Below are 15,163 nucleotides of genomic sequence, written 5' to 3' on the forward strand. Positions count from 1 at the left end.
TTTATTATTGGTTATTCTAGAGAACTGTTGCTATACTCCACTGCTCCTCTTCTCTTCAGCTTTGCATTCATCACATGCGAAACACGGTTGTTTGATTAAATGATGTATTCATTTCCGACATACACGAAGTTGAAAGGGAAAGAAATAGGTAATTCTACGTGATCGGAAGAATTTCGCAGAGTATACTAGGTAATGGACCACCAATCTTTACACACCTATCGTCACCTCACCATCAATATATCACGTAGGCTAGCTATCATATACCCGAATGCCGACATCAACTAGATTTCGAGCTTCAGTACTTCCATGTACATCCTATGGTAACAATGCTCTTCATATATTATGTTCTACGTTTATGGCTCAACGTCTGGACCTTTTTTCTGCAATAGTTTTCCAGTATTTTCGTGCCCTAAAAGATTCTCCTGAAGAATTCTCGAAATTGGAAAATACCATGACATGGGAGTACTAGATTACACGTGAAGTTTTATTCGTCCATGATTTAAAATGATTAATCCCTTTATCTCATTGCAGCCACATATATTATACGAGCCATCGATGTCACTCCATCCGGTTATTTAACTCCATCTAGTTATGCAAGTGTTTACTAATCCCATAAATGCACTGGGCTATAAGTTACATTAACTATTAAGGAAGCAGGAGCTCCGATATGGGACAAGAATTCCAAGTGACATGGCAATGTAATAGGAACAATTAATTTTTTTTTTCTAAGCACTAAAATTTCGTATATCGGAAGCAAAGAAAAAGGGAAAATCTATACTTAATTTGCGCTGCTTAGTAGGATTTGTAAGACGGGACATTTGATCCTAAGTGTAATTTAGAGGCCCCTTTGACTTGGAAGTTTCATGGTTTGGGGTAGAACATCTATTTCCACATTTCATGACAACCAAATCTTTGACCCAAAAAATAATAATAATAAAATAAAAGGACAACCAAATCGTAATTTAGGGGTCCCGTTAACTTGGAAGTTTCATGGTTTGTGCCTCCAGGGCAAAGTTCCCGCGTCGGACATTGGCGCATCCAGATTGGGTGCTTGACTAATGCACGCATGGGACCACTTTCTGCCTCTCTTGGCAATTCGCTTCAAAGTTTGATGAACTAGCAGGAGACAGTGATAGGAGTTAGGATCAATTCAAGCCACTCCATTTGAATTTTCTGCAAGTCCTTTCTACACTCTCTCCTGTTCTTTGCAATCCTCTCCCTCCTTCTAGTCCAAATGAATCTCCAAAACTTCATGTGCGTAGCTAAACAAATTGGTCATTGTCATCGTCTCTATCAGGCTCTATCGGATGTTGCGCGATATGAGGCCTTCGGGCCTCGGAGCTCCCGGTGTGGCTCTGGACATCAGTTACCCTTTTTGGATTTTGTGTAGCATTGTGGCTATCCGGATTTCGAGATTACCTGTAAAGAGATATACCTTGTAGTTAACAACAACGCAGAAAATTGAATTGGAAAAATTTATGTATATTTTGGTGTATCAATGAAGAGTACATGAGCCTATTCATACGCTTTGCAGGACGACTATATAAAGTAACATAATGTTATAATACCAATTACAATCAATCAGAAAAATATCCATAATATCCTAATTATCCTAAATAACAATAACATCCCCTCAAACTCAAGGTGGCGTAGAAGAAGTCAACAGAAGTTTGAAGAAAAGATCTTGAAAACGCAAGGATGGATGTGCCTTTATGAAGATATCAGCAATCTGATCAATAGATAAAGTGGGAACGAGTAGTGCAGTTGTGAGATCATATGGAATCATAGTCTATTTCAACTTAGTGTGCAAATGGAAAACACTATTATCGGGCTTTTTGAATTTCACTCAGGTTGACACAATAAATAACTATTTCACTATCATGACGGGCTCCCATGTCTTTTAATAATTATCGCAACCATAGTAATTCTAATGTCATATCAGCAAGAGCACGGTATTTCGCTTCAGTGCTAGATTGAGCAACAATGGTATGTTTCTTGCTACGCCATGATATGAGTGAGGTACCAAGAAAGAAGCAATAGACTGTAGTGGAGTGACAATAAATAGGGTCACTAGCCCAGTCAGCATCAGAATAAGCCCTCAACTCTAAGGTAGAATGGGCAGAAAAGTAAAGACAATGAAATAAAGTACCATTGACACATATGAAGAACAACAGCAAAATGAGTCGTATGCGGTGCGATCATGAACTGTCTGACTATTTGAACAACACCAAGTGATATCAGGACAAGTAATAGTGCGATATACGAGACTACCAACCAACTATCGATAAAGTATATGATTTAGAAGAACAGTCCCATCTTTGTCATCAAAGTTTGCATTTGTCTCGATGGGAGTTGTAGCAATCTTGTTATCTGTGAGTTCAACTCAAGAAAGAAGATCAGTGGCATATTTCGCTTGAAATAGACAATAGCCGAATGAATATGAAGCAATATCCAAACTTCGAAAGTAACCGAGTCGCTTGAGATAGATAACAGTGGTTGTACTTGTTTGTGAACATGAAGAGAGAGGAGGCGGCGTTCGATGAGGGCTGGGATTGCGAGGAGACGGTGGTGGCGATAGTGAAGCAGACTATCAGGAACATGGTGGAGGAGTTCGCTTGGGCAATGGGCGAGGGGTTCAAGCTTGACATGCTTGACTATCAAGCGACAAAGGTTTTCGGCGCGTGCAAGCACTTTGGCGGGCGGTGCGCATTCAACCGGACAAAGCACGGGCTGTGATTTTGCAACGATGGTTCAAATCCCAGGAACAGTTTTTGCAAAGGTAAGAATGATGTTTGTGTAGGTTTCTGCATTTTGTTCTCCAATCGCATCATTTTTTTTCCCAATGCTTGTCACTCCTCAATTTTGAGTTTTTGCATATTTTGATGTCGCAGCAACGTTTAGCACTAGGAAAGAAAACTTACGGTCAATAAATAAAAAGAAATCATATATATGTTAATAAAGTATAGAGAGCCGCTAGCCTAACAGTCTGACAATTTATTATCTTTGACCTCACGATGTTTCAATTAATGAATGTTTTATGCAAAACACGCGATGATGGTACGTGGATCTATGGTTAGAAATCTCTAACTATACTGTCGGACTGTCAGAAAAGCATTTTCGTAAAGTATAAGCTGTAACCAAATGAGGTAAGATATTTTTACACCCCTCTTGCATGCAAATCCGGATTAAGAACCACACATAGAATATGTCTAATGGAGGGCGGCACACGCGAAATAAATTGGGGCAATACCTTGATCCAATAACGGGTCCAAAATCTGCTGTTTGCTTCCGACAAAAGAGCCAACGTGGGTCATCATCGTAGATCCCGATACATTGGTCCAATCCGGCGTGGCTGATGTTAACCTAGTGCCGAGTCAAACTCTTGGTTTTGCCAAAGTCAAGAGCTTCTCATTTTTACGTCGTTCTCAAAGCATCGTTGTTTCTATCCTCTGCGTCTTCTTCCTTGTTTAATCCCAGCACCATCTCCCTTTCGATGGACCTTACCATGTCATGTTCCTCTCTCTCCTTGCTTTTCATCATCTCCCTCCATATTCACTTCCTGGTGCCGACTTCTGGCGAGTTCCTTCCGTTCCAAGAGTGCGCTCCTTTTGTTTGCAGAGATCGACAAATCAGCTATCCTTTCCGGCATAATGAGCGACCGAGTTACTGTGGGTATCCTGGCTACGAGCTCGGCTGTGACGAACATAACCTGACCCTGTCCATGAGGTCCCTGGAATATCGGGTGATCCACATGGATAAGAATGCCTAGGTCCTTGAGGTGGCGAGGACTGATATAGTGGAAGATGTATGTCGAAAAACCGATGTTGACACCACTTTATACTTCACTCTCTTCAACTACGCCTCTAGTGATATCAATTTCACCTTATTCTACGATTGCAATGTATCGCCGTATTCTCTGTCTTATTTGTTCTCATGTCCCACGTCTCAATATGGCCACCTTGTTCGCAACGCAGACCTTGCTCCCTGGTCCCCTCGATGCAATTTCAGTGCCCTTGTCCCGATTGCAAGTGAAGCTCTAGCTCTACTGCAGTCACCTGGGCAGAGCAACCGTAGCACCATTAGTGAGGTCCTGAGCAAAGGCTTTGAGGTCACCTAGATTGCCAACACATCGCAGTGCGACAATTGCACCGAATCAGGGGGAAAATGTGGGTATGGCTGGACAAGGCAAGAGTTCAATTGTTTTTGCTCTAATGGAGTCTATTCAACGACTTGCGACCGACAAAGTATGCATGCATGCTCTGCAACCTTCGCTGCCTTGTGTCCTAACAGGGAAAACCTGGCATTCATTTACTAGTTTCATCACTACTTCATTTGGGATTTGACTTGATAAGGCTTTGTGTCCTAGCAAGGAAACCTGGCATTTTGGGGACCAAAGCTATCCTAGGTAATCCGCTGAACTATGATTTTCGCTGAGTATTTTCCATCTTCGCAACTTAGAAGCCTTGATAAAGTGATGAAGTGAGATTGTTGTTTGAAATATCCTGCTTTTTTTCTTCAAGAATAGCTGCAACAGGTATAGGAATTGTGGCTTTCCATCAAGAAGAAACCAATGATCAGAAAAATTATGGCTTTGATGAAGCAAAGGAACCAACATTTAGATGGCGAAATGAAAATTGAGGGACTTCTCTCTTCGAGAAGATACACCTGTAGAGACATCAAGAGGATGACCAATTATTTCGAAGAGAAGTTGGGTCAGGGAGGCTATGGTTGTGTGTACAAAGGCAAGCTTCGAGATGGTCTACTTGTGGCGGTGAAGCTTCTAAAGAAGCTGAAAGGCGACGCCGAAGAATTTTTCAATGAAGTTGCGAGCATCAGCAGGACTTCTCATGTCAATGTTGTCAGCCTCCTGGGGTTCTGTTTTGAAGGAAGTAAAAGAGCTTTAATATATGAGTTCATGCCCAATGGATCCCTTGAGAAGTTCATCTTCAATAGGAGTAACGCATTGGAGGTAGATCAACTACTGAGTGGGGACACTTTGTATCAGATTTCCCTTGGCATAGCTCATGAGCTAGAGTACTTGCAAAAAGGCTGCAACACAAGGATCTTGCACTTCGACATAAAGCCTCACAACATTCTCCTTGACGCAAGCTATTGTCCCAAGATTTCCGACTTTGGTCATGCCAAAATATGCCCAAGAGAAGAGAGCATCATGTCATTTCTTGGTGCCCGAGGCACTGTCGGATACATTGCTCCGGAGATGATCATAAGGAACATCGGAGGGGTTTCTCACAAATCGGATGTGTATAGCTACGGCATGATGTTTCTTGAGATGGTCGGTAAGACGAAAAATGCCGAAGTCGCAGTAGATCGAACTAGCGAAACATACTTCCCTCATTGGGTCCACCGACGCCTAGAGCTTCGGGAAGAGCTTGGGCTGCGCGGGATCACAAATGAGGAGGACGAAGTAATCGCGAAGAAGATGATTGTAATAGGCTTATGGTGCATTCAGATCGATCCGAGAGCTCAGCCATGTATGACACAAGTTGTGGAGATGCTAAAAGGAAGTGTTGACGGCTTCCAAATTCCTCCCAAACCATCCTTGTCATCACCCTCAAGATCGCTTGTAGCTTGTCCATGTGAAAGTTCGTCTCTACAAGAGAGCAATGATTCAAGTAGGAGTTATTCAATATCAATTATATGAGACCGACATAGTTTGTAACAGAGATTTTAGGGGAAAAAAAGCAGCTACATTGAGCTATTCATAAATTTGTAATCAAATGTCTAGATTGAATTGATGAAAATGAACAGGAGGAGGACAAAAGTGTGTTATTGACACCTAAATCTTCACGTATGGGTTTCTATCTCATGTCATCAAATTAGGAATATAATTTACCACGTAAATTGACCCCTTAACCCAAAAAATTGATCCCGTATCATGTGGTATTTGCATTGCTTGCTACATCTCATCACGATTAGGGATATTCATAGATGAAAATCAAAATAAGTACAAAAAAATTTATAACAAAAAAAAAAAGGAAACAAGACTCACGAATCAATTTATATTTTCACAAACACGTTAACTTTGTCATTTTGAAGCGCATCTAGTGGGTTCACGCCCGGCACACACGCTCTCATATGGTGCATGCATTGGCCAGCCACCCATGAAGAATTAGGAGGGAAAAGTTGAAAAACTGAAAAATTGGAGGGACAAAGAGGAAGCATTCTTTATATTGCCTTGAGCATGCAAGGAAGTGTTGGGACTAACAGTATAGCAAACAATCAGCACTCAATATGGTATTGCAAATAAATCAATGTGTGTGATGCTAGTAAGTAAATCAGAGTAAAAGATAAGCAAATCACACATCAAATTGTAGTGGTTCAACTCTAGAACAAAGTCGACATCTACTTTCGGACTAACAGTCTTAACAACAAACGGATTCCACTAGTAAATAGTAATACAAGTTACAATTAACTAGTATATTTCCCTTCACTTGATAAATCACATTATCAGGATACAAGAACATTGTGCTTACTCTTGTACACTTGACACATAGCTATTATAGTGCTAGACCAAATATAGAGAGATACACAAAATAAAATCAATGACAATTTCAAACTAGAGAGACAATTGCAGTATTTTCGCGTAGCTAATTTTTATTCTCAACACCACTGTTCTTTGCTGGTATCGGGATTGCTCCTGCAGTCGTTTCGCTAACTTACGCAGGTTTCTCAAAAAGACAACTACTGTAGCTGTCCTCTGTCAAAAATCTGTCAGCGGCTTTTTTAATACTTAACCTGGTTTGCCAGCTGCGGAATCTAGAGCTTCAACGGCTATTTTCTGTACCATCAATAGTCTTCTTCCAGTGTGTATCTCTCTATCGTCAGACCAAATGCATCACTTACACATTCTAATGCACACTATCACCGGTGTAGATTATGAATGGCCTGGCTGAACTTCTTCAATGAAGATACCAACTATTTGACACATGATGTTGAGATCAATGAGCTTTTCCATCTACATCAGCATCAAAATCCATCTCATTTGATCATATTTAAATTCTGTCGAGCATCATTTTGTTCTTACTTATTGTTTTCGATCTCATTTCGATAGCATTTTACATCACAATTCGTGATACATGTTATATGCATAATATTCGATTTGTAGACATTGCGGTGCGAGGCACGATTTTTCGCTTGCATATGAGGTGTTACATGGTCACATGTCACTGTCCATGAGGTCGCCCCAAACCGACCCTCCCCGGTCTCCACCGCCTGGCATTTCGTGTTGATCTTTTGTGGCCCAAGTGATCCGTAGGCGCCCCGGGAGTATCCGTGACCGCTATCCAACCTTTTAACGTGCCAAATGGAGTCTTGATGCCCGTTCCACAGACTGCGTCAGGGTTGGAAAGCGGGCGTCAAGGCCTTATTTGGGCGTTAAAAGGGTTCCTGGATTGTCCCGGGACGCCCCTTACGGGTCGGGTCATGTTTCCTCCACTTTTGCGTAAGCTGGTAGCCAATTTAGTTCAATTTCCAGCATAATGTTCATCTTTGGAGGCATTACATTTAGTCTTGAGTTATATTTAAGTCATTGTCACTATGAGGGGAAAATGAACCCAAAAAAAAAAAAAAAATTAGAGTTGCATTTAGTTAATAATCACATTTTTAGGACTTAGTTAATTCATGCTTAGTCTATCTTTTGTTTGGTTAATCGCATGTGTTAATTTTATGCATAACCCATGAGGTCCTTGCCGGGGTTTAATAAGAAGGCCATATATTAATTTTGCCCGATATGCCTCGTGATTTTCCTTTATCGTACCTTATGTTACGTTAATGCTATTATATTTTGCTTTACTATTATTTTTTTTAATTTGATTGTATGAACACCCTTTGCTTGGTTATATACAGTTGCACATTTCATTTTGTTAGGAAAATATAAAAGTGAAAGCTAAAAAAGATCGCACAATATGTTATTTTTACGGAAAAAAAAATAAAGAAAGAAAGAAAAAAGGTACCGATTTAGGGGGTTCGATAAGTATTTAGCGTAACCAAGTCCCCGATGTGAATATCTGGTTGCAAAATGAACTCCTCCCCCATATTACTAGATATCTAATTGATACATGGCAACTCTAGAGAAAAACCAATTTGTCATAGTAAAAATTAGTAAACCAATATTGCTATCGGTAGGCTTGGGAAAGCATGTGCTACGCGTAAGCTCTACCTCGCAAGATGAACTATTTATGCCCACTCGATTACTTGATAAACCCCTCGAAAATTAAGCCCCTCTAGAACATCATGACGTGCATTATTTCGTATTATCAGTATATTTTTTCAACTATCCATATGGGATTTAGATTGTCCAATATCGATGACATGTTAAACAAAATTTGCTGAATAGCCTCCATTCATGTGAGTCCAATTCACATGATCTATTGAATCAGATTGGTCCGTGGGAGAAAGAAAACGGGTAAGAAATAATGCCCGAAAAAAAATCATAACAATGAAAAATTGGAGGGTCCGGGTGCGAAACGTAACACAAAAGTTTTCTTCTCCATGACGACGGCAACTCACCTAATGGTGCTAATTTCCAAAAATTAATCATCGTCATAATAGTTAATAGACATTAGGTAGACACATGTAGTCATGGAGTTTATAAACTTGGAGGTGATCGAGTCAAAGAGTGAGACCTCACTTCTACTAAATTCAATGAATCGTGGAACTTTCTTTTAAAGAGTCGTGGAAAGAAATTCGTCTTGGAAATTAAAGTGAGGAAGAAGGAAGTTTTCAACACGCTCATAGATCTTTAATATTCCCTTGGAAAAACGAATAAAAAGAAGAAGAAGAGACAGATGAGGAAGAACCTCAGGCTGTTGTCTGGAAAATGTGTTGTTGACTGGTGACGCCGAGACCTTATTTAAAATTAAAATTGATTTGAGACATGAAACACTCCGAGCCCTCTTTTGAGAAAACGACTTCACTCAAATTTTTATTCAGAATAACAGACCAGCTTATACTTTTATGGCGAAGAAAACTTTATATCTCAACAACACCGCAAAAGTCCTCCTTTATTCATTCTCAAAATGCGTAAATCATTGTTCAACAAATGTTTTTCTAGAGCACCCACCAATGGAATTCATCTCGGGATTGAAAGTCTATTGTCACATTGGCAATTTAGGGCGTAATCAAATTTGTCTTAGAGTCTAATTAATTGTTTAAAGTTGGACTTAAGCACTCTCTCCAAATGTCGTGTTCCGTGGAAATTATCTCAACGAAAAGACAAAGGTGAAGGAATCTATGCTAACGTCGCGGCTATTTTTTTTTTTTTTCCCTCCAAATCTCAATATAAAAATGAACGTCTAGACCACGGGCCCTGCGTAAAAAAATAATAATAACAAGAAGAAGAAGAAGATACTTATTTTTTTTTTTGGTCGAAAGAAGAAGATACTTCAAAAGCTCAGCATTGATGCTGATTTGAATGAGTCAAAATGAAAATACTTAGAACGAGTATAGTTCCTGACTATATGTGAAGTTTCATTTGCAATGTTCTAAGATCATTAATCTCTTAGGGCATGTCAATTTGGGTGAAAGTATTTTTCGGGAATTTGTTTTCCGAGCTTTCACTCATTTGGTTATCCGAAAATGACAAGTGAATCGAACCACATTTCGGTCAAAGAAAATATTCATGCATAAAATCATGAAAGTGAATTCTCCAATCTAAAAAGGTTAAAACACTTTTCAAAACTGCACCAATCGAATTTTTTCGCATTTTATTTTTATATATTTTCTTTTTTTTCCCTTGGCCGGTCGACGGTCCCAGTGCCTTATCCCAAAATATTTTATTGAAAGGTAATCATGTTCTGAATTTTTTAAAAAGAAAAGTGCATCGAACTATAATTCTTACCCTTCTTTTAAAGAAAAAAGTTATGGTCCGAAGACGTGTCTAACTTCTTTATTTGGTCCAGTCGTTTTCAAAGTTTCAATTCATTGTAAGCATCCAGACGGTTCTTCACCAACCTTAAAACAACGTTCTTCACCGAAAACATCCTAAACTTATTGTAGTTATCCAATTTAGTCCTTTTTTTTTTTACCAATTGAATCCTAAATCTTTTATAATTATATCAATTAAGTCAATTTGACCGGCCGGTACTGACGCGGCGCCGTTGGAACAAACGGTACTAACGCGGCGCCGTTGGAACTAACAGTACTAACACCGAACCAGCCTGCCAAATGGACTGAATTGACATAATTGCAAAAGGTTCAGGACTCAATTGACTAAAAAAAAGTTTAGGATTGAATCGGGACAATTGCAATAAGTTTATGACTTTTTTTGGTAATTTTTTTGTTCTTTGTGCATCGAATTATTACAGAAATTTACTTCAAGATTGATTGATTTCTGAATTCATAAAATACCATACTAACGTATTGAATGGATCAAACAACATACGAGTCAAATTCCAATGAACTGATCTTGATGATTTGTGTTTGTTTGTTGATTTCAAAATTGGACTGGTTGCTGTGCGGGCTTAATAGCTTGTAGAGACTAACAAGTAAAATTGACGCAGCAAGAGAGCAAAAACTTGGAACAAACGATTCCAAAACTCGAAATTCTTATTCAATGATGCTCCCCAATTACATATACGAATGTCCTATATAACGATAGGACTCCTATTGGAAACCGAATAAGTAAAGATAACATCAAATAAACTGAATCTAATCTAATCAAACAAAATATTTAAAATTAAAGATAATTAGGAATTTCCTAAAACAGAAAAACTGCCGAGATTATTTCCGACGATCCCGACGATCACGTAATTCTAAATAATCGCACGCCAACTGTTCTACATCATCCCCTCCCTCTGCGGAAGAACTCGCCCTCAAGTTATGATCGGGATAGAGGGGAGTATCAAGAGAATGATACTCAAATAAGTCAGCCACATTAAACGTAGGAGAAATGATGAGATCATCAAGGAGGTCAACCACATAAGCATTGTCGTTGATCTTCTTCAATATTCGGCAAGGACCAACCTTCTTGCGCTTCAATTTATTATAAGCACCAACAGGGAAACGCTCCTTTCGCAAAAAAACCATGACCTCATCGCCTACTTCAAAAATCTTCGCACGGCGCCATTTATCAGCATCTTCTTTATACTTTGAATTCGAAGCAACTAATTGGCGAGTAACATCTGCTTGGACTTCCTGAATTTTGGTCGCCAAATGCTCTGCCGTAACACTATAGCCTGGAATCTTGGGCAAAGGAACTAAATCCAAAGTATGCTGTGGAGTACGCCCATAGATGATCTCAAAAGGAGATTTTCCAAGTGGAACGGTTAACGTAGTTGTTGAAGGCGAACTCAAGAGGAGCCAAATACCTATCCCAATTGCTTAGGCACATCACTACAGAGGCATCGAATGATATCCGCCATAATACGATTCACAACTTCGGTCCGACCGTCTGTTTGGGGATGAAAAGAGCTACTATATTGTAAATCCGTCCCAAACAAACGCCATAAAGTACGCCAAAAATGGCATAGGAATTTCGTGTCACGATCAGAAGTGATGGTCTTTGGAACCCCATGCGGACGGACTACCTCATGAAAAAACAAACTTGCCACATGTGAAGCATCCGAAGTCTTCTTGCAAGAGATAAAGTGCGCCATTTTGGAGAACCGGTCAACCACCACGAATACAGAATCCGCACCTCGCTGGGTGCGAGGAAGTCCCAACACGAAATCCATTGAGATATCAACCCACGAACCGGAAGGAACCGGCAAGTGGGTATAGAGGCCAGTGTTCTGAGAATGGCCCTTAGCCGTCGGGCAAATATAACACTTGGCGACAAATCGCCCCACATCATGCTTCGGTTGTGGCCAATAGTACCGTTCCTCCACTAAGGCTACAGTTTTATCACGGCCCAAATGTCCGCCAAGAGTACCGCCATGAAGCTCTCGAATAAGTTGTTCTCACAAAGAACTTCGAGGAATACATAATCTATTGCCGAAAAATAGGAAACTGCCCCGAATTATCATATCACCATGGGAACCTGTTTCAGAATACTTCTCCCATATAACACCAAAATCATCATCCTCGGAATAAAGAGAACAGAGTTGATCAAAACCAACCACATCGGTGCACATAGTCAAGAGTGTCGCAGCACGCCGACCGAGTGCATCCACCACTTTATTTAAGCGGCCTTCCTTATGACGAAGTACAAAATTAAACCGCTCCCGAAAGGAAACCCATCGTGCATGCATCCTATTCAAATGCTTCTAACTCTTAATGTATTTAAGAGCTTGATGATCGATATTAAGAACAAACTCTTGCTTTGGTAAAGATAGGGCTGCCAATGCTTTATAGCGCGCACTACAACATAATATTCTTGCTCATATGTAGACCAGCGCCGACGAACTTCATTAAGCTTCTCACTAAAAAAAACAATAGGCTTACCTTCTTAGGAAAGAACAGCGCCGATTCCCACACCCGAAGCATCACAGTCCAACTCGAACACTTTCTCAAAATCTGGAAGCATCAATACCCGGCTGTTGAGAGCTTTTCTTTGATAAGCTGAAAACCGGCCGAAGCTTCATCACCCCAATGGAATTTGCCTTTCTTTAAGCAATCGGTGATCGGGGCCATGATTGTACTGAAATCTCTAATAAAACGCCGGTAGAACGTCGCAAGGCCATGGAAACTTCGAGCCTCGTCAACATTCCGTGGAATTGGCCAATCACGAATCATTGCCATCTTTTTGCATCAACATGAACACCATTCGCTCCAACAATAAAACCCAAGAAAGGAAGTCGCTCGGTCATGAAGCTGCACTTCTTCAAATTAATAAATAATTGATTTTTCTGCAAGGTCAGCATAACATCCCTCAAGTGCTCTAAGTGATGTCGTTCGTCCGGACTATAAATGAGAATATCGTCGAAGAAAACAACCACGAACTTGCCAATAAAAGGTTTGAGTACCCGAGTCATCAAACGCATAAAAGTACTAGGCGCGTTAGCGAGTCCAAACGGCATGACAAGCCATTCATACTAACCTACACTCGTTTTAAAGGCTGTTTTCCACTCGTCGCCGGGACGAATGCGAACTTGGTGATAGCCGCTTCGAAGGTCGATCTTCGTAAAGACCCGTGATCCATCAAGTCTATCCAGCATATCATCAAGCCGGGGAATTGGAAATCTGTACTTGATAGTTATCCGATTAATGGTACAGCTATCAACACACATACGCATACCGCCATATTTCTTCGGCGTGAGAAGTGCGGGTACAACACAAGGACTTTTGCTCTCGCGCAAGAAACCTTTGCGGAGAAGCTCTCCCACCTGCTCTTGTAAATTCTGGTTCTCCTTTGGATTCATCCCGTAATGCGGCGGATTAGGGAGACGCGGTGGTAGAAAGTCAATCTCATGCTTTGGATATCCCTCGGAGGAGGTAATCCGTCGGGTAAATCATCCGGCATTACATCATAGAACGCTTTTAGCAAAGGCTTAAGGGCTTCTGGAATACGAGCCATGGTCTGTTTGTCACCCTTCTCTACCAGCATGTACATCCCTTCACGTTTACGAATATTCAACATAACCCCCGCACGTTGCACAACACCAGAACCAGAACCAGAACCCTCTTTCTTTGGGGCTGGGGGAGTATCACCCCTCGGCTTCAACGTGATTCTGATTTTATTCCATATAAAAGAATACGTGTTCTCCCTAGCTCGATGTGTAATATCCACATCATACCGCCATGGTCGCCCTAATAACACATGACATGCATCCATTTCCACAACATTGCACATAATAGTATCATGATACGACTTTCCAATAGAAATAGGTAAACGACATACATGTGTTACCTTAAGCTCAGGTCCTTTGCGAATCCACCCGATTTTATAAGGCGCGGAATATGGTTCCGTCTTCAACTGTAAGTGGTCCACTAAAGCCTTTGACACTATATTCTCGCAACTTCCGCTGTCAATTATAACATCGCATACCTTACCGTTTACAGCACAACAAGCGTGGAAAAGCTGATTTCTCTGGGTGTCTTCTATCCGCGGAGCAAGTAACAAACGACGAACAACACAATTCACTTGCTCGCCCACCTCATCTTCCACTTCTTCTTCGTCCACCCAATCTTCCTCATACTCCTCTTCATGCTCAACGATATTGGCCATTCTCCGACGGGGACAATCGCTTGAACGATGGCCCAATTCGTTACACTTATAGCACCCGATCGGTTGCGGCTTGGCATAAGGATTCCGGACGTTTGGAGCACGGTTACTTGTCACGACGGGTTCCTTAGGTATTCCAACAACACCCTCCAGCGCTCGGTTCGTATCACTGGTTTGCTGACTTGAGGAACCTAAAGTATCGATCTGTTTCCCTTTTCCGAAAGATCCACGACCAGAATAATTGCTTCCACGAATACTATGGCTAGTCCTCTCCAATTGCATCTCAATTTTTCGCGCCATCTCCCGGGCATCTTCAACAGAAAATACACGATACAAAGAAACACGATCTTGAATATTCAATCGCAAGCCGTTTATGTACCTAGCAGTTTGTTGCGCTTCCGATTCAGCTATGTTATTGCGGGCGGAAAGTCGGAGGAACTCTTCCGTATAGGCTTGGACCGTCCGGTTCGTCTGCTTGGAATTCTGAAATTGCTGGAACAGCAGCTGCTCATAATCAGCAGGGAGGAACCGGGACTTCAGCATCCGCTTCATGCGATTCCACGTTCGGACGAGAGCCTTTCCTTGTCGACGTCGAGTTAATTGCGTTTGCTCCTACCAAGCCGAGGCACCACCCTTCGGTTTGTACGCAACTAACTTAACTTGTCGATCCTCTTCAATCTCCATGGCGTCAAAGAATTTTTCAACTTTCCACAACCAATCCAGGAAATCTTCGATATTCAGATTCCCGTTAAAGGTTGGTAGATCTACCTTTAAGCGATATTGCTCCGGATCCCGCCGATGTCCTCCATAGCACCGACCTCCATGGACACGATCATTTTGGAATTCTCTATTCTGCCGTCCTCTTCGAATAGGCTCGTCTAGGAAATCTTCCTCATCTTCATCTTCAGAGTCTTCGACATAGTCTACCCGTCTATGTCGGATATTGGCCCCACGGTCCACAACAACTTCGGGATCGGGACCGACGGGAAGTCGACCGGCTGGAAGAACGCCGGGTGCGGGGTTTGTGGATAAACGCTGTAT

At 41.2% G+C, this 15,163-nt stretch overlaps 1 protein-coding gene across 1 annotated transcript; it reads left to right on the forward strand.

The window, feature by feature from the left end:
* The first annotated feature begins 4,570 nt into the window (after positions 1 to 4,570).
* On the forward strand, positions 4,571 to 5,662 carry LOC125315470 (LEAF RUST 10 DISEASE-RESISTANCE LOCUS RECEPTOR-LIKE PROTEIN KINASE-like 2.1). Its single transcript, XM_048280624.1, has one exon. It carries the CDS (start codon positions 4,571 to 4,573, stop codon positions 5,660 to 5,662), a length of 1,092 nt encoding a protein of 363 aa, XP_048136581.1.
* Positions 5,663 to 15,163: the final 9,501 nt, after the last annotated feature.

Source organism: Rhodamnia argentea, chromosome 6 (genome assembly GCF_020921035.1).
Source record: "Rhodamnia argentea isolate NSW1041297 chromosome 6, ASM2092103v1, whole genome shotgun sequence".
In the NCBI taxonomy this organism is placed as follows: domain Eukaryota; kingdom Viridiplantae; phylum Streptophyta; class Magnoliopsida; order Myrtales; family Myrtaceae; genus Rhodamnia; species Rhodamnia argentea.

Bases quoted from the DNA above. Each gene is read 5' to 3' on its own strand.
- LOC125315470 (XM_048280624.1), top strand. From the start codon at position 4,571: ATGATCAGAAAAATTATGGCTTTGATGAAGCAAAGGAACCAACATTTA.